Below are 20,316 nucleotides of genomic sequence, written 5' to 3' on the forward strand. Positions count from 1 at the left end.
CTGAAATGGCACATGTTAAAAGCAGGGCAATAGCATATGAGAGGAGAGCAAAGAAACAGTTGTAGGAGATGTATAATGATAGCTGTTTTGCATTCAGATTGTTAGATTACCTTGACTCTGAGTTTCTGTGTGTACAATGTTTTTCAGAATTAATGTAATTGTGAAGTTACCCCTGACGTTCAACACATGGTAAATTCCTACTTGGTCTGTTGCGTTTGGTGTGTTCGAAGACAAACTGGATATTTTTGAGATATAAAAAGTGAAGTTATGGTACCACATTTTTTTTCAAAATTAGACCTTTTTGAGTTTCCTCATGAGGATTCTTTTTGGCCATATCAAGAACCCAACAAAATTTGGAATTTGACATGCGATGACTCTCATAAGGTAACTCCAAAAGTGTAACTTTGAAAAAAAGGATATGAAATACCATATTCTTCACTTCTTTTCTTTCAAAAATATGCAAACAGGTTGTCTTTGAACACATCAAGACAAATAGTGTTAGGAATTTACCATGTGATGAATATCTTAAAGCAACTCCAAAATTTTAACTTTGAAAAAAATGTCAACATGAATCACTATTAGTCTTCAACTTGTTATCTTCCAAATATTCCACAACACTTTCTCTTTGAACACAGCAAAACCAACAAAGTTAGAAATTTTATATGTGATGAACCTAATGAGGTAATGACAAAACTGTAACTTTGAAAAAAAAAGTATGTGAAGTGCCATACTCTTCACTTGTTATCTTTCAATAATGTCCAAACAGGTTGTCTTTAAACACAGCAAAACCAATAGAGTTGAGATTTACCATGTGGTGAACCTCTTGAGGTAACTCAATAATTTTTATTTGGAAAAATATGTTAACTTTTCACTTGCTATCTTTTAAACATGCCCAAACAGTTTGACTTTGAACATATCAAAACCAACAGGAGATAGGAATTCATAATGTGATTATCTCATGGTGTAACTCAAAAATTATTATTTTTCGGGTAAAAATACATGAAGTACCATATTCTTTGTATACTACATTTGTTAGCTTTCAAAAATGTCCACAGTTTGTCTTTAAACACATCAAAAGAGTTCATAATTTACCATGTGATTAACCTCATGAGGTAACGCCATAATATTAATTCTTGACAAAATGTTTACAGCAGATACCATACACTTCACCTGTTATTTTTCCAAATTTCAAAATCCCACCACTTTGTCTTTGAACACAGCAAAACAACTGAGTTAGGAATTTACCATGTGATAACCTTATTAGGTAACTCAATAATTTTAACTCTGAACTAAATGTTTACATGAAGTACCATACTTTTCACTCGTTTTTTTTTAAATGTTGTAAAAGTTTGTCGTTGAAAACATCAAAACCAACTTATCTTTTCAAATTTCAGAAGTTCAAATGATTTGTCATTGAACACTGCAAAACCAACAGTGTTAGTAATTTACAACGTGTTGAACCTCATGAGGTTATTCGAAATTTTAACTTTGAAAAGAAAATGTTTACCAGCGGCACTATAGTCTTCACTTGTTATCTTCCAAAAAATTACAAACAGTTTGTCTTTGAACACATCAAAACCAATAGAGTTAGGAATTTACCATCTGATATACCTCATGAGGTAACTCCAAAATCCTAAGTTTGAAAAACAAAATATGTGAATACCATCTTCTTCATATTCTACATTTATTATCTTTCAAACTGTCTGAACAGTTCGTCTTCCACAAAGCAAAACCAACAGAGTTAGGAATTAACCATGTGATGAACAAAATTAGGTAACTCCAAAATTTGAATTCTGATTAAATGTTTAATTAAGTACTGTACTCTTCAATTTTTTTCGCTCAAAATTGTTCAAACGCTTTGTCTTTTAACACAGCAAAACCAACGTTTTCAGGAATTTAGCATGTGATGAACCCTCATGTGGTAACTCGCAATTGATAACATAGACAAAAAATATATGATGTACCATACTCTTCACTTTTTTTTTCAAATAGGTTGTCTTTCACATGTAAAACAGTTTTGAGAGTTACATTTAGCCTTATCGAATTCTTGTTCCTTCATTTTTATGTATTAGAGTTCATGGAGTTGATGAAGATTTTATAGCTTACTTTTGCTTTACCAATGTGAGCTTATTGTATAGGCTGAAGTTGGCATCAGTATGTATGTATGTCATGTCTGTCCACTCAAATAACCGAGAACCGTAGTACCTATAGACTTGATATTTGGAGTGTGAATGCAAGATGTGTAAATGCCCGGATGATATTTTCGTTTTGGTGATTTCTTCAAAAATATGCAAATTAGATTTTAAAAATGCCATTTTTGGTAAAAAAGATTCTTCTCTGTTATCGCAAGTCTGACTCATTTGAAACTTGGTATTGAGGTCCCTAGGGGTTACATCAGTCAGACTTTTTCAAATATTGTGATTAAATTGCATAATTGTATTTTTTGGGCAATGTTTCCCATTTTTGTTAAAAAAATCTTCTTACTGAAACCATAATTCCAATTTATTTGAAACTTGGTATGGAGGTTTCTTCGGGTGATCTTAAGTCGGAATTGATGACATTGTGATGAAATTTGCATATTTGTAGTTTTGGGGCAATTTTTCCCTTGTTGGTAAAAAAAAATCATCTCCTCTGAAACTGCACTCTAATTGGTTTTAAGCTTTGTATGTAGGTTCGTAGGGGTAACCTCTGTCATATTTGTTTGAAGTGTGATGAAATTTGCATAATTGTATGTTTGGGCAACTTTCCAATTTGTGGTTTTAAAAGTCTTCTTTGAAACCACTGGTCCAATTCATTTGAAACTTAGTATGGAGGTTCCTAGGGGTGTCATCATTTCAATTGTCCTATATATCACAAAGGGTCTATATTGGTCCCAAGGCCGCTTGTCCACTTAAGTATGTACACTGATAGTTGATAACACCTTCCAATGTGACGTGCCTCCCACGCCCAGTGCCAAGGATAAAAGATATTAAGCTTCCAGGCCAGATGTCATCTTTATCTTATTATAGATATTTATGAATAGTTCAAATCAAATAGTGAACGTTCATCAGTACCCACACTTTGATATGTCTGCAAGAACTTTTCAGGATACAAAAGCTAGGTTGCTGGTTTATATCACTCTCAAATGTACCAATTCAAAACATGTGAGCACAGTGTCCCTGACACTATTTTTTAGTCCCCGCGGACTAAGTCCGGCTGGGACTTATAGATTGGGTCCCGTCCATGTGTGCGTCCGTCCGTCATCAACAGTTTCTCAGACACTGCTTAACCAATTTTGTTCAAACTTGGCACAAAGGCATAGCACTATGACCTACAGATGCACATTGATTTATTTTGCGATACAATCCAATATGGCCACCAGACGGCCATTTTATTAGAATTTTTTCATGTACAAAGCCATAACTCACACATGTTTCAACGGATTTTATTCAAAGTTGGTACAAGGACATTAACCAATGTCATAGATATGCACATCAATTTGTTTTGTGATACGATCCAATATGGCTGCCAGGCGGCCATTTTATTTACGATTTTCCATGTCCTGAACTAAACTAGACATGTATCAAGCAAATTTATTCAAAGTAGGTACAAGGACATTGACTTATAGTATACATATGTACTTCGATATAAATATGTACTTTGATTTGTTTCTCGATATGGTCCGATATGGCCACATGGTGGCAATTTTGTTATGGTTTTTTTCATGTCGAGAGCCATGACTTTGGCAAGTCTCAACTGATTTTATTCAAAGTTTCTACCTGGACATTGACTTATGTCATACATATACGTGTTGATTTTTTAAACAGTAAGATCAAATATCGCTGCGTGGCGGTGGTTACGATTTTCTCATGTAGTGAGCCATAACTCAGACATATTTCCACCAGTATCATTCAAAGTTGGTACAAGGACATTGACATATTTCATACATGCTCGTCAATTTGTTTCACATCATGTAGCAGTATCATGTCAATTATTGAAGTTTCATAATTAGGCTGATATGTCAAGAAATACTGCATTAAAGTTCATGAAACTTTGTACAGATGTTAAGGTCACATTGCTTTAACAGTGAAAAAGACATTTATCAGTGTCATTTTAATTAGTTTGTAATTGCATATGTAATGAACTTTCCTAATTAGAGTGATATATCCACAGATACAACCTCAAATTAGATGAAACTTGATACAGATGTTGATCTCATAGTGTTGTAAATACTGCATTAAACTTTTATGAAATATGGTACCGGTGATAATCTATTAGTGTTAGAATAGTATGAAAAAATGTTTTGCAACATCCTGTCAACTAATTCCCGGTTGACTCATTTAATGACCTTTGGATAGTGGTCTTCATTGGTTTTATGTTTTTTCATTACCATGGAACTCATTCTTGGCCATTGAGTGCCATCTGTATCAAAGTATTTTTATCACAGGACCTGTAATCAAAGTACCCATTAACAAGTGGGGACTGTGTCATCAACGATGACTTGTTCCAAAACAGAAAAATTACGGCTGTGAAAATTTCTTTCTTCGTCGGCAATTTGCAGTAAAAATATATGATTAATAGTTATTCATGTTTATACCAGTATATCCTGTTGTTTTTCAAGTACAGCCAAAAGAAAAGTTTGTTTCTCATCCTCATTCATGTCAATATAGATCTGCCAAGTGAACCTTTTATTTCTTCATCTCAAGAGGAAAATTTAAGTGAAAAAAGCTGTACAGATATCTCACTGTTATATTAAGCTGTCAAAATTATGCATTAGTGCACAAAAAATCAAACCACAGAACTGTTGCTGTGCAACAAAATCCCCTCAGGCATCACTGCTGTGCATATATTTCTGCATTCATTCCTATGTTGTTTTCATGCCTTTTGTACGTTCTTGTTGGTTGAAAAATAAAAAAAGTTAGAAAACTATGTTGCTGCATCATTTTTTGCTCACGTGTTCACACGTGAGCATATGGTTTAGCTATGTCTGTCTGTGTGTATACATGATATCTCAAGAACGGCTGAAAAGATTTCAACCAAACTTGGTACACATGTTCAGAACCAAAATGGCTAAAACTTAAAAGGTTTTGATGGGCGTGGTTTTCATGTTAATGAAGCTATCACAGTTTTAATTTTTCTGATACGTGGTTGTGTATGGGAAGCATGATGACTATAGTGTTATACAGCATGATTTACTGCACCAATCACCTTGAAACTTACCATGCCAGCTATTATCTGAATAGCAATATAGCTCAAGAAGCATCATGCCAAATAAATTCTTATTGAGAAGTGAGACATTGGGCAGTATCATGTTAATAACAAGCTAATTTGCATATTTAATCAATTTAACAAATTAGCACTGTAAATCAGGAACTTGTACTCTAAACTCCACGAAACTTGCTGGTGCTATTGTTTGTGTACATTTCATAGTTTATAATTAACCTCAAGCTAATTTTCATATTTAATGGGATTATGTAATTAGCACTCAAAATCAAAAACCTCTGAACTCCATGAAGTTTGTTAGAGATATTATTGTGTAAATATTAAACTGTAGCTAGAGACTTTGTTACAGGTTTTTATCAACTACAAGCTAATTTGCATATTAAATGGGTTTAAGCAATTACCACTTAAAACCAAGAACCTTTACTCCGAACTCCATTTAACTTGTTTGAGATATTATTTGTGTACTTATTAAACTGTATCAATAGACTTTTCACAGTTTTAATCAAAACCCTTGCTTCTGACGCCATGAACTTCCTGTCGATATTGTTTGTGTACATAGTTAACTATATGAGAGACCTTTCACATTGCAAATCAAGAAAACGCCAGAATATTGTTTGTACCTATCTAAAACTGTATGAAGAGACTCTCCAAAGTTTCCTATCAACAAATTTGATATTTTGTATTTGTGATCAAACGTGAGCATTTTCAGTTCATATCTGGTTGAAAGATGTCAAGGATGAAACACCTTTTTTCTGCCAAAGATAACATATCAACTGATATCAAAAATAAGACCAACAAATCATTCATCATGTGTGTAGTTGGTTGCTGTCTAAGGTTGAAGTGACATTTTATTCTTAATCTGGTATGTTCTTGTTAAAACACACAACAAGATCTTACTTTGTACTATAAATACCATGAGTGTATAAATGGCCCCACCTTTCCTCTTACAGATACACACACATGGTCTTACTGTGTACTATAAATACCATGAGTGTATAAATGGCCCCACCTTTCCTCTTACAGATACACACACATGGTCTTACTGTGTACTATAAATACCATGAGTGTATAAATGGCCCCACCTTTCCTCTTACAGATACACACACATGGTCTTACTGTGTACTATAAATACCATGAGTGTATAAATGGCCCCACCTTTCCTCTTACAGATACACACACATGGTCTTACTGTGTACTATAAATACCATGAGTGTATAAATGGCCCTACTTTTCTCTTCCAATACACACATATGGTCTTACTGCGTACTATAAATACCATGAGTGTATAAATGTCCCCACTTTTCCTCTTAAATTCGTTGCATATCACATTCAATTTTGAAATTATAAACTTTTCCTTTTTGTCAACCAATATACCATCATCTCCAGCTTATGATATATATATTTCATAACATCTTAGATACAGTAGAGCATTCAATGCATATGAAGACTTTTGAGTGAGACACGGACTGTTAGCACAAAAGTTAGTGAGGCAAGGATTCTAAGAAAGTAGATTGGTGAAATTGGTGATGTACATTGACTAGTCATTGCTGCAGTGCTTTCTTTTCATCTACGTCCCTATGTTCACTCTTCTGACTATATAGAGAAAGGCGGTACTAAGAGACTCCAGGAAAATGATAAAGTAAGAGAGTGGATGACCACCAATCAAGTTCCTAAATATTTTGCCAAGGAAATAGCAACAACAATGGAAGTTGATGTGGTTCTTGTCAAATTTGACATATGCAGAAAAATAAACTCTCAAAGGCCTTACTATGTACTATATTGTAAAATGGCCACACTTTTACTGCTTATGGGGTGCATATAAATCACACCCATCGGATCCATAATTCAGGTCAGCCCAGGATGGCTTCATAAGTCTACACTGCTACAGAAATGTCATTTATGCTTATTTCTAAAAACTTTTATGATTTATGTGTAGTCTGACTGGAATACTTTAGAATTATTTTGTTTTTGTGGTTCTAACACTAAAGCAACATAGGGGTCCCATAAGTGTCATTATAACTGGCGTCTCACAAGTCATAGTACACGTGTATGTGTGTGTGTGTGTGTGTACACAAATACCGGGTATGAATATACATATCTTTACTATTATTGTTGTATTAATTCGTAACTCCACAAATGCTTCAATACATGTCAACAAAATTGAGTAGCCCCCCCCCCCCTTCTTGTTCTCCACTTTTGAGCAACCCCCTTGCAGCTTTCAATTTTTTGAGTGACCCCCCTCAGATTCCTCCGACCCCCCAGGCCATAAATAATGACGGCTCCCTAAACTTCCACGCGTTTGCAATAGCTTTTGTTATACATCTTCACAAAAGAAAGATCAAAGAATATGATCAATGAATGTCATGAATAACACTTTTTTTTATTTTGCAATTCTTGAGAAAGTAGTTTAACTACCCTCCCTTATCACTTTCATTATTTTATTCTGCCAATCACCAACGCTTGGAGCCCATCGCCCTGCCCTAATAACTCGAGTCATAGTAGCTGATAAAGTAATCATTGATAAGGCCCGCGTTGGTGATGTGCAGAACAAATTAATGAAGGGGGTTAGGGAGGGAAATTACGAGATGGAAACTGTTTCTTTGACATATTATACAGAAATCTCGAGGGTAAAGTGATAGGCAAAGACGCGACAGACACGACACAGGTAAGGCTTGTAAGATAAAAAAGTTGAAAACATGACATTTATTGATCATATTCATAACTTCTAGACAAATAATGCCTGCGGTATATCCTGTGATACAACCAACGACCTTTTAAACATGTGACTAATTATGAACAAATGTAACAATGTAAGAATCATGAAACATTTAGCAATCAACTTGACAAACGATACAACACAGATATCTACTGTAGTTGTAACAATTATGACCTGATAGTTTCATTGGTGCGCAGTCGTTACATCAATTTCTTACACCCTTATCAATTCTTTTCAACGTAGCTGTACAGTGAGAAGCAGGCTGTACCTTCAACTGACACATTAAAAGGCACCATCGTCATAGACTCAACAATCGGCAAAAACACGAAGTTTTTCTTTCTGTGGACCACGTCACCGATTTCTGTTGTCCTGTATAGACCAAACGGGACCGCCATCGATGACACTTCCCTAGAATATAAGCGCGACGATGGAGCGCGGACAGTGTTGATTGAGATAGCTGGTATTGCGGAGGTATGACTTTAAAACATCTGTAAATAATTGCTACCTTCTTGGATATAGCATGGTGGATAGCAAACTTACTAGGCACATTTATCTCCATCTTTGTTTGGTTAAAGGTAGGGGATTCGATCCCAGGGATGGAGTTTGTTCTAGGCCTGAAGAAGAATATGAAGGTGTCATAGTCTTTTTTTGGTTTTCAGTTTAAATTGAAATCTAGAGGGTAAATTTCCTCACACGACAATCTGACGCCTGAACCATTCCTTCAAATTTCATATGTGTTTTGGTTTTTGACTGATTGTGTGTCAATCATTTTCACTGATGTGCTCAGTAAGTCAAGCAGTACACCCTCGTCAATTTGTAATTGATTCCAAACATGATTTGAAATCAATAACAAAAATTCCGGCAATGAAATAATAGTACTGTTTTTGTCGTTTCATGGTGAATGTCACCGTTGGAAATACTGTTGTGTTTGTTCCTATCCCACATACTTTAATTGACTAGATAAACAAAACTTAATTTGAATTTTGTGACGTCGAATTAGACAATGAGGAATTATACCATTATTTAATGTTTCGACATCACATATGTCGTGATAAAAATAGTGAACTTTTCAACGTAAATTTGAGATATATAAAGATATGCAGAAATATGTGTTTTTCCCCAAAATACTTGTCTGCAGTGAAGTATTATTGGTGTATGAAAAATGAACCTTATGTAATTTAGATTGTGAAGCATGTGTTTGCCACTAGTATACGGTACTGTAAAATTTGACCAATGCGTTCTTGCCATGCCCATTACTTTGTAGTCCGGTAAGTGGCTGTATGAAGTAACTGATCATCAGGGCGGACAAGTTGAAATATCTGTACAATCCAACGTAAGGGAGGACACACAGCCTATTCGAGTTACGACAACGACCAGCAACTCTCTGATCACTGAAACGCCGGCCAAGACTAACATCTACGCACAGGTTCAGCGAGGATACGCACCGATATTAAAAGCAGACGTGGTGGCGACAGTGGAAAGACCACGGCCTCATGCACCAGTTAAAGTTAATCTTCTCGACAATGGAGCAGGTATTGTTTCCATCTTAAAATATTTAGTATTTTAGTAGTGTTATATTGTACATTATTTGTGACTCAAAGTACTCTAGAGACAGGTATTAGGTCAACACAAACAAATATGTTCTTGGTTGCCGATTAAGTGATTGTTAAAAAGAGGATGGATGGTGCGGGAACGTTTTCATCCTACACCCCGGCAAAAGACATAGAATTTGAACCATCTTCCAGGGTTCTTGCTTCTATGCGGAAATTATGGCCGATGTGGAGAAATGTAGGCTGACTTTTTGAGAAACTGTGTTTTGTCTATTGGTTTCATTCATGTCGTAAAAATCCACACGGCCGCAGGTACATAAATGAACGCATTTTTTACTCACATTTTATTACTTTGTTTTCGAATTTCTCATCAGGAGCGGATTTCACTGAAGATGACGGAGTATATTCCGGTGTGTTCTTGGACTTTGTGACAGCAACGTGCCCAAATTGTCGATACAATGTCAAAGTCACCGCAGTTGACACTGATGGCACAGCTCAAGTTCCCATTTCGACGTTCACCGGTGGAGTATTGCCTATTCGACCACGTGAGTGTGCTATATTTTAGCAGTATCTTATTTGCATTGTCTGCTTGGCATTTATTCGATGATTTCTTGAATAAAACAAAATATAACGTATATACTGACGTGTCTGTTCTTAACTTGTTTCTCTCTACCCTCTCTCTCTCTTCATCTCTACCCGTGATTGTCTGTCTGATTTTCTCTGTCTCTCCTGTTCCTCTCTCTGTTATGTCTGTCTGCATGTGTGTCTGGTATCTGTTTGTCTTTGTGTCCATCTCTCTGTCTGTCCAAATGTCTGTCTTTCTGTTGGTCTGTCTTTCTGCCTGTCTCCTCTCACAGCTAATCGTATCGACGAGAATACCAACATTACCGAACCGGTTGGTCCGTTTTATAGAGTGGTGTCTGGTGGAGTTATTCAAGCACCGTTGACAATACCTCCTGGTGACAACTTCCCGCCATCCCGAATCACAGACCTGAAAGTTGCCGCCACATCGTATGACAACCAAACGGTCACCTTAGCTTGGACAGCACCAGGCAATGACCTCGATCGAGGGACAGGTGAGATATTTTTTGAAACTGAGTGCTTGCTTCAAAATAACATTTTTTTGATGTACCAATTTGAATATATTTTGTATGGAGACGAAATTTTACAGTCATTTCGGGTAATTTGTTTAAATTTGTTCACCTTTTTCTCGTCAATGTATCATTTCCTCTGTTTATCCCAAAACGTTCATAGGATAATTAAGAGTACATTGACGTTTTTCAGCTTACGAATATCATCTCAGGTACAGCGAGATCTTCGATGTGTTTTACAAAGACTTTATGAACGGAACAGAGCTGTCAAACTCGAATCTCACAGTCGGGAACTTGTCATCTCCGAAGACCTTCGGCGAAATGGAAACGATGACGATTCTGATGCCAAGCAAAGATGAGAACATCACTTACTTCTTCGCAGTTCGAGCACGTGACGCTCCCGGCAATATAGGACCACCGTCGAATATTGTTTCGGCCACTATTGTATATGATGACCCGGATGAAATCATCATCATCACGACCGAGTCTCCGGACACAACGCTTGACACTGAAACAACCTTCCGTTTCCAAACTACCACTCCCAATCTTCTCTTATCTGTCAAACCGGAAGCAGACATGCAGAGCGGGGAAATATCGATTTTTCTAGTCATCGGTTGCTCAGTCGCAGGTGTCCTGCTTGTGATTGCAGCGGCAATCATCTTGTCCAAGTACCTGAATAAAGTCAAGTATTTGTCCGATGAAGAAGGGGTGGAGAACAACGCCTTCAAAGCTGCCGAGTGATCATCCGTTCAGTGCGACAGTGATACCAACATCCTTTCCACTCACAGGTCACGGGTGACAGTGAAAAAGACTCCGGAGAATGAACGAACTCTATTCTCCGTTTTCAATCTGCGATATTTCAATTAAAAAATGACTGTAATCGTTACCAATAGTTTCCTCCCGTTTTCTTAACGCTATACATTGCAATTTTGATTATTTACTTTACTTTATTGCCCATTGCAATTTAAATTGTTTACAAAAAAATGTAATAAATCCAATTATATGCATTTATCAATAACACTGGCAATATTGGAAGCCAGAAGTAATAGCTTACAGCTAATCGAGTCTGGCCCCATCTCTACAAAATTGTATTGCATTATATAATACGAGGGCTTAAGGTTCCAAGACAGAAATTGACCATTTTAACCAAACAATTCTCTAGTGTTTAAGAAGCTCAGAACCCCCGTAAATTGTATATTTTCGGAAAGCCTAGATATAGGGAAACAGTTTGGTTACCATAGTGTCACCATTGTTTACATAACTATCACGTGACAGGTAATTTGCATAACCTTTCAAAAATCGATTTTCCCTATGTTTTGTTTTCAATGCTTTGAGATATGCGGCTGAAATTTGCGTGAGTGCAAGCTGTCCTAGGGGTCTTCAAAAGTATGTTTCAGAATTTTTTAAACTTTCTACAACAGTTTTTATGCCAGAAAAACTTCCAGAGCAGTGAATTTAAGCGTAGTTGATTTCTTTAAAATTGTGCTCCAAAAAAACTAAGCAAGATATAATAAATCTGAGACACACTTTGGAAGAGCGTTGTGACAGCTTGCATTCCAGCAAGTTTGAGTCAGATATTTTGAAGCATTGAGACAAAACATAGGGAAAACTGTTTTTTGAAAGGTTATGCAAATTACCTCGTCACGTGATAGTTATGTAAATAATGGAGACACTGTGGTTACCAAAATGTTCCCGTATATCTAGGCTTTCAGAAAATGTATACTTTACAGGGGTTCTGAGCTTATTAACCGTTAGAGAATTGTTAGATTAAAAAAATCAAATTTCTTGTCTTGGAACCTTAAATGAGACAGTTACTGGTAAATATACAACATGTTAATACAAGAAATTAATAGACAGATATCTACGTGATATTGTACAGTGTTAAAAGATGCTCTGTTAGGGAATGTGTAAATTCTTTAAGTATATACTTGCTTTTACATTACGTGGTAAATTATTCCAGAGTTTGTCGCCTGCGTACGAAATTGCAAACTGACCAGTTCTCGTACGCATTTTTGGTAGATATAAATTTGAACCTTGTTTGAAATGTGTTTCGTGGCAATGATCTACATTTTCAAAGAAGTCACTCAAGCTTTGCGGCAAATTATGATGATGTAAATCAAACACGAACCTACACTGTTATTATGGGTCAAAAAAGTACCTGGCATGTTGACTTTATTAGAGGACTAGCCTCAATCGGTCGACATCACGTGATAGTGAATTGACATTGAAGTCTGAGAATTCTAAGGACTACTTTAATGCTCCTATGAATTATTCGAAGTAAATCTCAATCGTTGGGTATATGTTACAACAAGATATAACTGTCACGACAGAAATAACTGTTATGCCCTTACACGGGCCATCCTTGTGGAGGGACTGTGGGCTTTATAATGCACTCTGACAAACTAGTATTCAGAGATCGACAACAAATTACTGTTACATCAATTTATTCCAGTCTATCAAATGATATGACTTAATTTCTAATTTAATCACTTCATCTGATCACCTTTGTTAGTCAATGTTACGCTTAATAAGTTTTAGTGAGGCTGTGTTCGCTTGAACACAGGCCATACACAGCATACACGTAATGTGGAATCTACATGTTTGCAACACCTGTGCAAAGTAGAGTGCCAATGCCCATTCATATGTGTTTTGCAACGACTCTATTTTTATTTTCTGTCACAGCCTGTTATATATCGAGTGGATTTCAGTCATTCTTTCTAACGCATTTATTTCACGTCATTAGATTTCATGTCTTGGTAACATTCATAATGTGGTTCAAGACAAGTTCCATAGTTCCGCAATCAAATGATGTTGATGATTTTCATTGCAGTCAGTGTCGACAAAACAACTCAAACCTTTTCTTAGTTAATTAAAAAACTGACAATCAAAAATTTAAGATCGAGTACAGCAAAAAAGAACTCACGGAAATATGCTGATATTATGGCAAGTTCAAAGTACTTGATTTTGATAGACACTCATTCCCGTTTGGGATTGTGGAATGATGTAATTGTAAATTTTCCTTTCGAATCGTTTGTAAAACGGCATTCAGTTGAAAATATGAGATCCGACGTCGGGAGTAATATTTGAAGGAATGTCAATACCCTAAAAATCAATAATTGGTCTAAGTGAATAAGACAGAGGCCAGTTGTTCAAGTTCGTTTAATATTTTACTAACATTGCTGTAGATTGTTATCATTGTAAAAATTGCCAATTTATGTCTAACATGTTTATACATTAAACAGAAAATTTATACCTGCAGAGTCTGACATCATGTACGTGTGTGAAATGTTTTCATCAGAGGGTAAACTGGGCGTAGTGGTCGCACAAACTATATAGTCAGTAACAATTGTTGTATTTTATCCCTTACCATAATTAGTAATCGTGAATCAATACAACTAGAAATTTCTAATCTTAACCCCTGGCGTAACACCATGAGCCCTATATGATAGTAGCGATGATGTGGCAGTTTGTGTGTTTTCAACAGCGAAAAACGAGAGAGTTCACTGTCGTCTGCTTCTGGTGTTTGCTACTACCACTGTAGAAAGCTCGTCACTACTCGTAAACATGGTTGACGTGCGAACAAAAGGCTAGAAAGTGTAAGTGTCTTGAACCCGGAAAAGGCTGAACATGTGTATTGGAATTCACAACTTTAATGGCCAACGGTTCAACCCGGAAACAGTAAGTGTATCATCTTAACCCGTGCATATACAAATACGGTATTCACACTTGGTTAGCTGATCGCGATGGATTGGGACAATGTAGCATTACAAGTTGGACCGTCCATGTCTTTCTGGCATTAAATAGTACGAAGTAAAATGTAAACATTTTCGACTGAAATTACTTAGGTCTGGAACTCGAATGGTTCATTTAAAAGAAAATCAAAAAGTATTTCATTGGTGAGCACCCCTGTATACATTTATATGCAAATTGCCTACGTGAAGAAAATACCTTCATTTCTTGACCCAGACATAGTTACCTTTGAGGTATTACGACACACTTCAAAGAGCTGTCATTATGGCCGCAATGGTTCGTTTAGTCGTTAGCGTGAGTTTGCTGCTCGCGTTAACGTTGCCTCTATTTTCTGTCTACGGTCTGCTTCAAAGATCCAAAATCACGCTGGACAACAACGAATACAAAGGGATTTTAATAGCGATAGCTGACGATGTGAAAGAGAATGCTACTCTCCTAGAAAACTTGCAGGTAAGATTCCAAATCAGCGCAAAGAAATTAATATTTCACGCTCACGATATATAAGGGTCCTTGGACGCGAGAAATCACGCGCAATTTCTCTCGATTTTCGACTCTAACAATAGTGACGCTACGAGATACCAGCAAGGTATGGTGTTACATGGTTTTACTCGTAGCGCATTTAAAATTCACCCAGCAACTAATCTTTGTCATAGAGGTATTCTGTGTACTATACCGCCATGTTCTATTGTATTTATTTCAACAAATCATAATATTGAGCTGTTATTGCCGTTTGAATTTATTCATGGCGTGGGTGTGAAAAACAATTGCAGCACGGTCAGGTGATAATTTGTACTTTTGTGTATTTTCTAATGTCGGTAGAAATCAAAGTATTGTCTTATGGTACTCTTTTTGGCGTCTGTGTCCGACATAGCCAAGATACTGTATAACACTAACTCATATAGGACAAAATAACTAGGACCGACTTAGGCACGGGAGACTCACAGACTGATGTATCAGTGGCTGGGTCGTGAGACCTAGCCATGGCTCCGTATTCAATAAACAAGTTCAATTTCGACGTCAGCACTCGCCGTCAGTTCCAGCTTCTTTTCTATTGATACGGATACGACATGGTGACAGTATGACTTAAAAAGAAGCTGGAATTGTTGTATCAATAGAAAAGAAGCTGGAACTGACGAGACTTGTTAACGTAGAACGTGTGTGAGAGAGAGAGAGAGAGAGAGAGAGAGAGATGTACGTTGTTTCACTTTCATTTATGCCTAACTTACGTGTTTGTCCTGAGTTTTGCTATTTTTGTTTCAAATAGCTGACGTTTCTTGTACAAATTCAGAAAAACACTATTGTACACGAAATAATTATTCGAGAAATCCCTAAAGCGGAGCATGAGCAAAAGATTAAATAAAGCTCTATTTTGGTCATGATGTTCATAACAAATTTGCTTAATGATCACAGACACTCCTTGCCTGTGGCTTAATGTTGTCGTGTCTCTAACTTTATGGGCAATTCACAATTGAAAATAACAAATATACAGTTACAGTGAATAGCCAATGACTGTTATCGTAAAAGATACCAATCGATGATTAATCTCTACCTTTGCAGCGTGGGTCAACGGTTCTCAATATAGTGGGACGTGAGATATTCAGCAACACAACACAATTCTTCGGCACGGTGCCAAACTGTCACAAAATAGAGTGCAGTAACATTTAACCGCGTCCATGCGAAGAATGCCTAATTTGCCGTAGACAATGGCGTATAAATACGTCGGATAGGGAAATGTGGAGTTTTGTAAACAACTTAAAACTTGTGCACATTATGAGCGACTGGAATATGAAGCATTCCACGTCATCAAGGCTCCCGTTCAAAATTATCGATGAACGACAATGATATCATTGTCAACCCAAACGAATGCATGCGAAGATGACTTCTCTATTCGAAAGTGAAAGACTTAAACTTTTGCTCAAACTTTCCTCAGTGAAAATTTCAACCATTCTCTTAACAAAGCAAGACTAAAAATCAGGGGTCACCGTGCAAACTTGATACTAGAGAGACAAATAACTTGCGATTTCTCGATATTTGAAATTCAAAATGGCCGCCATACCTGTGTTAACTCTATGGGAAAAAATAAAATTTTCAATTTTCAAAAAACTAAGACGGTGAAAACTTTTCTTTCGCCAAGAGCTTCAAAATGAGCCCCCACAAGTGGTAGGTCAGAAGAAAATTGATTAAAGGGATAGTAGCTGCAACTTTTGAGAATATTTTCACTATTTTTGTTGCACGTCGCGAACTATTCACATGAATAAGCATAGTGAATCATGAAGAATCACCTACTAATTGACCCCAGTACGTCACGTGTATCAATTCCTCGTGATAAAGAATGTTGACGAAATGAATTTCTTGACGGAGAGAAAATCAACGATGTTGACACAGGGAATGCAACGTAATCGACTTTGTACGCATGTGCAAGAGAAGTACCGCACAGTTCAACTCTTGTTCAACATGGCGTCCACACTACAGCGCGCAGCGCAAGCGACTAGTACAGTGGGTCGACCGAACAATGTACAGCTGGGAATATAACTGACAGTTTGGCAATATCCGATACTTATCATGTCTAAACAAGGAAGCATATTCACATGTCCACCACTGTGTGGCTATGCGATGTAAAATGTTTACAGTAGCCTTCACTGCCATGACCATTGAACATTAGGCTACGCAGTTACGAAAATCACTGAAAATTTACAAACGTGAGAGACCAAACTGAGTTGCGGGTAACTGGGTAAAATTTGGTCACTTATGTGGATAAATTCTTCGCATGACTTATAGTTTGCAGTTATATTGTCTTTTTTTCATTTGCGAAAAATCTTATTTCTGTAACCATGCATGTACTACGGCGCGCCAAATGTTACAAAATATTTATCGATTCAGTGCAAAAATAAACTGTCTTTCTCAATAGAAATAAAAATTCGGTCTCATTAGGAAGGAAAAAGTAAGAAAAGTATAATTAAAAAACAAAAGACAGAAATGTCATTTAATACTTCATTTTAACTTGAGAAAAAATCTTTAAGCGTAATTAGGAAATAAACAATTTTCAACGATTTGAAAAAGTCATACATCCATACTTATCGACATGCATACACGTATAATAGTTCGCGAAAAAGGTGCAATGAGTGCTGATTTTACAAAAAGAAAAAGAAAAATATGTTATACAGTGATACGTCCACAAAATTCACAAGAAAATCACTAAAAATCACTACTACCACCCGGACAAAAAATATAGTACAAAAAATAAAAACGTGAACCACATACAGAAAATAATTGTAAAAGAATCAGACAAAAAAAGCCATGCATACATAAAATTATTTATGTACTTAAGAAAATTAAAAAGCACTACGTCTCATAATAAACGTATTATAGATAATCAAAATATAATATGAATCACCAGCCGCTTTGACAGAAAAGAGAGAAAATCGGTGAAAAAATTCGGCAGTGATGGCTCTAGACAAAAGTGGATCTCATCTACAAAAAATAAATTAAATAAATAAAAACGAAAAAAATAAAAAATGCCATGAACAGAGATACAAAAAAACGCGTGGGCCTGTGGAAAGAAAAAATAAATGAGGACTCGCCACAGCAAAAAAAAAAAAAAAAAAAAAAAAAAAAAAAAAAAAACGAGCACTCGCCACAGAAAAAAAAACAACAAGCCCGAAATTACAATTATTTTATTCAAAAAACTCATGGTTCACGTTCAGTTTCCTTCGATCGATGAATCCCCAACAGCAGGGAATCCGATCACCACATACTCCAATGTTTGACGAAATATTAATTGAGCATTTCAGTGATAACGTGACATCTTGAAACCTAGCTCTGTTTGGCTGGCCCTGCTCTACTTGAAACCATACTTGATGAAATGAAGTGGGCAATATTTTCTAAAGAACGTCCAAGTTAACAGTGAATAGTTCCAGCGAGTCAAGTTAATTTCAGGCAGTCCACAGGTCAGATCACGAGCGAGACGTACAACCCATGACCCTTCATAGCAACACTGCGAACAAATCGATGCCTTAGGCGCGGTATGGCAGGTAGCCCACTGCAGGCCTTCCACCGACCGCACTGTCATCGCCGTTTGGCCTACATGATTTCTACACAGTTTTATACGTATGGTTCGATACATCGGGTTCAAATACCATGATAATAAACCACCTCGTTGTTTGGTAATTCCTCGTCTATCCTCAAAGATCACCCAAATCATGATAAAATGAATAGTTTTGAAGAATCTGCCGCATGTTGAGAGAACGTCCATCGTTTTCCGTGTTCGACAAGACGAGCGACGCAACTGTACAAGCCTTACGACTACGAGTATGGCGAGAGTGTCCGGCCTTCGCAACGCACGCCAGACACTCTCACTATACTCGCAGGGCTATACACGACATGTCGATCCCCATTGCAGAAATCTTTATATCCACACAGTCCAATATATGGAGCTACGATATTTGTGCAGTAGCCTATACATAGCTCTGGGTGGCAGGGCAGGGCTGTGAGTTACCGGCGTTATACGGCCTGGCCGTATCCGGTAACTCACAGCCCGGCCTTGCTGCGGATCCGTAGCCCTACCACTCCCTTTGCTGGTTGTGTTGAGCTACAGTGTATAGAGAAATAGCGGCTGCTTGATCAGTGTTTGTCAAGTCGGGCGCGTTCGCGTTCTACAGGTACTACTACTACTATATATAGTGAAAACGTTGCCTCGAATTTAGACGGAGTGTTTCAGCCCGATTATTTTTGCCTTTGCCACACTCCGTTTAGAGGCTAAACCCACGGGATACGTGTGTGGCTCAATACATAGCGGCCGCTGCTAGCTTTGCACGGCAGGGCTGTGTACGTGTTACCGGCGTATACGGAGGCCGTGTCACGCCGGTAACACACAGCCCTGCATGCAGAACTAGGCCGCAGAGTGCTGCGTAGAATGCAATTTTACTATGCATACCCACACGGCGGCCGCTGTGTATAGAACCACACGTAACCGTGGGCTAGCGGCAAGCCATCGTTTTGTTGGGGTTTGGGCACAGACTGTCCATGATTTGGGAGAGGCGGTGTTCTGCCATCTATACTCATTGCCATCTACACTCCATTTGACCTTTGACACATACACTGGCATATCACGCGATTGTTATGCAAATAAAATATCGCATTCAAACTATACTCTGCCCTTGACATGGCTCAGGGAAATCGGGAGGAAACATCTTTTACAAGTTGAATTTACGTAATTGCTATCTATACTCCATTGCTATTTCTATTCATTACTATGACAAAAGAGAGGTTTTTGAAAGGTACACAATGGATTCTAAACTTAATTCATTTGATCTAAGGCCAATTCATTTAAATCATATACTGTTTTTATTCAGAACAATGAAAACTTCAATAAGGGTGTTTTTTATGATAAATACAAAAAACTGAGAAGAGACTTCTTGGGGCCGGTACATTATTTCTTTGTTCATTATATTTCACTAGGATTTAATGAATTTTGGAAATAAGTTTGACAATAACTCGACAAATCGAGGGCAAGTATAGTGTATGGCCGGTAGAAATGGTTGTACAGAGAATAGATGGCAGGAGTATAGATGGCATGTGTACAAGCCATTTATACTCCACTGCTATCTACACTCTTTTGCTGTCTATACTTTGTTGTCATCTATAATCAATTACTACCTATATATGATAGGTTCTGAACTAAATTTCTGATACGGAGCTTCATTGTAAAAGCTGCACTGACATATTTTTATACACCAGAGGGACAGTGAATAAAGACGATTACTGCTGTTAAAGTTAACGGAATCATTGACAAATTCTGCCAGTCAGCGACTTTGGTAAATGGATGCTTGGAGTACAGTTGGCAATTGCTTTCAATAATCAAGACTACAAACTACGGGCGTTTTGCAAGGAAAAAATGTTAGAAATGGATCTGAAATATATTAAAGCATTAGTACATTACGGAGACAAAACAAAAAACAAAAAAAAAACAATGAAAACATGACTGACAACACAAAAACTACCAAACTTC

At 37.0% G+C, this 20,316-nt stretch overlaps 2 protein-coding genes across 2 annotated transcripts in view; both read left to right on the top strand.

Moving 5' to 3' along the window:
- The first annotated feature begins 754 nt into the window (after positions 1–754).
- On the top strand, positions 755–13,825 carry LOC139136029 (calcium-activated chloride channel regulator 4-like). The gene is made up of 7 exons (XM_070703848.1): positions 755–828; positions 7,819–7,867; positions 8,162–8,389; positions 9,183–9,450; positions 9,843–10,013; positions 10,326–10,544; positions 10,753–13,825. The coding sequence occupies exons 1-7, from the start codon at positions 755–757 to the stop codon at positions 11,298–11,300; spliced, it is 1,557 nt and encodes a 518-aa protein (XP_070559949.1). The 3' UTR covers positions 11,301–13,825.
- A 686-nt stretch (positions 13,826–14,511) lies between these two features.
- The window catches only part of LOC139134749 (calcium-activated chloride channel regulator 1-like), a 75,106-nt gene continuing 69,301 nt past the window's right edge, over positions 14,512–20,316 (top strand). The window contains exon 1 of the mRNA XM_070701771.1: positions 14,512–14,759. Coding sequence (XP_070557872.1) covers positions 14,574–14,759 — 186 coding nt within the window. The 5' untranslated portion in view covers positions 14,512–14,573. The remainder of the gene's footprint in view (positions 14,760–20,316) is intronic.

Source organism: Ptychodera flava, chromosome 6 (genome assembly GCF_041260155.1).
Source record: "Ptychodera flava strain L36383 chromosome 6, AS_Pfla_20210202, whole genome shotgun sequence".
NCBI classification, from domain to species: Eukaryota; Metazoa; Hemichordata; class Enteropneusta; family Ptychoderidae; genus Ptychodera; species Ptychodera flava.

Excerpts from the sequence above, each read along its gene's own strand:
- LOC139136029 (XM_070703848.1), top strand. The coding sequence starts at position 755 with ATGTCCAAACAGGTTGTCTTTAAACACAGCAAAACCAATAGAGTTGAG. Across the intron at positions 829-7,818 it reads CATGTGGTGAACCTCTTGAG|AAATCTCGAGGGTAAAGTGA; the intron begins GTAACTCAATAA and ends CATATTATACAG. Across the intron at positions 8,390-9,182 it reads AGATAGCTGGTATTGCGGAG|TCCGGTAAGTGGCTGTATGA; the intron begins GTATGACTTTAA and ends ATTACTTTGTAG.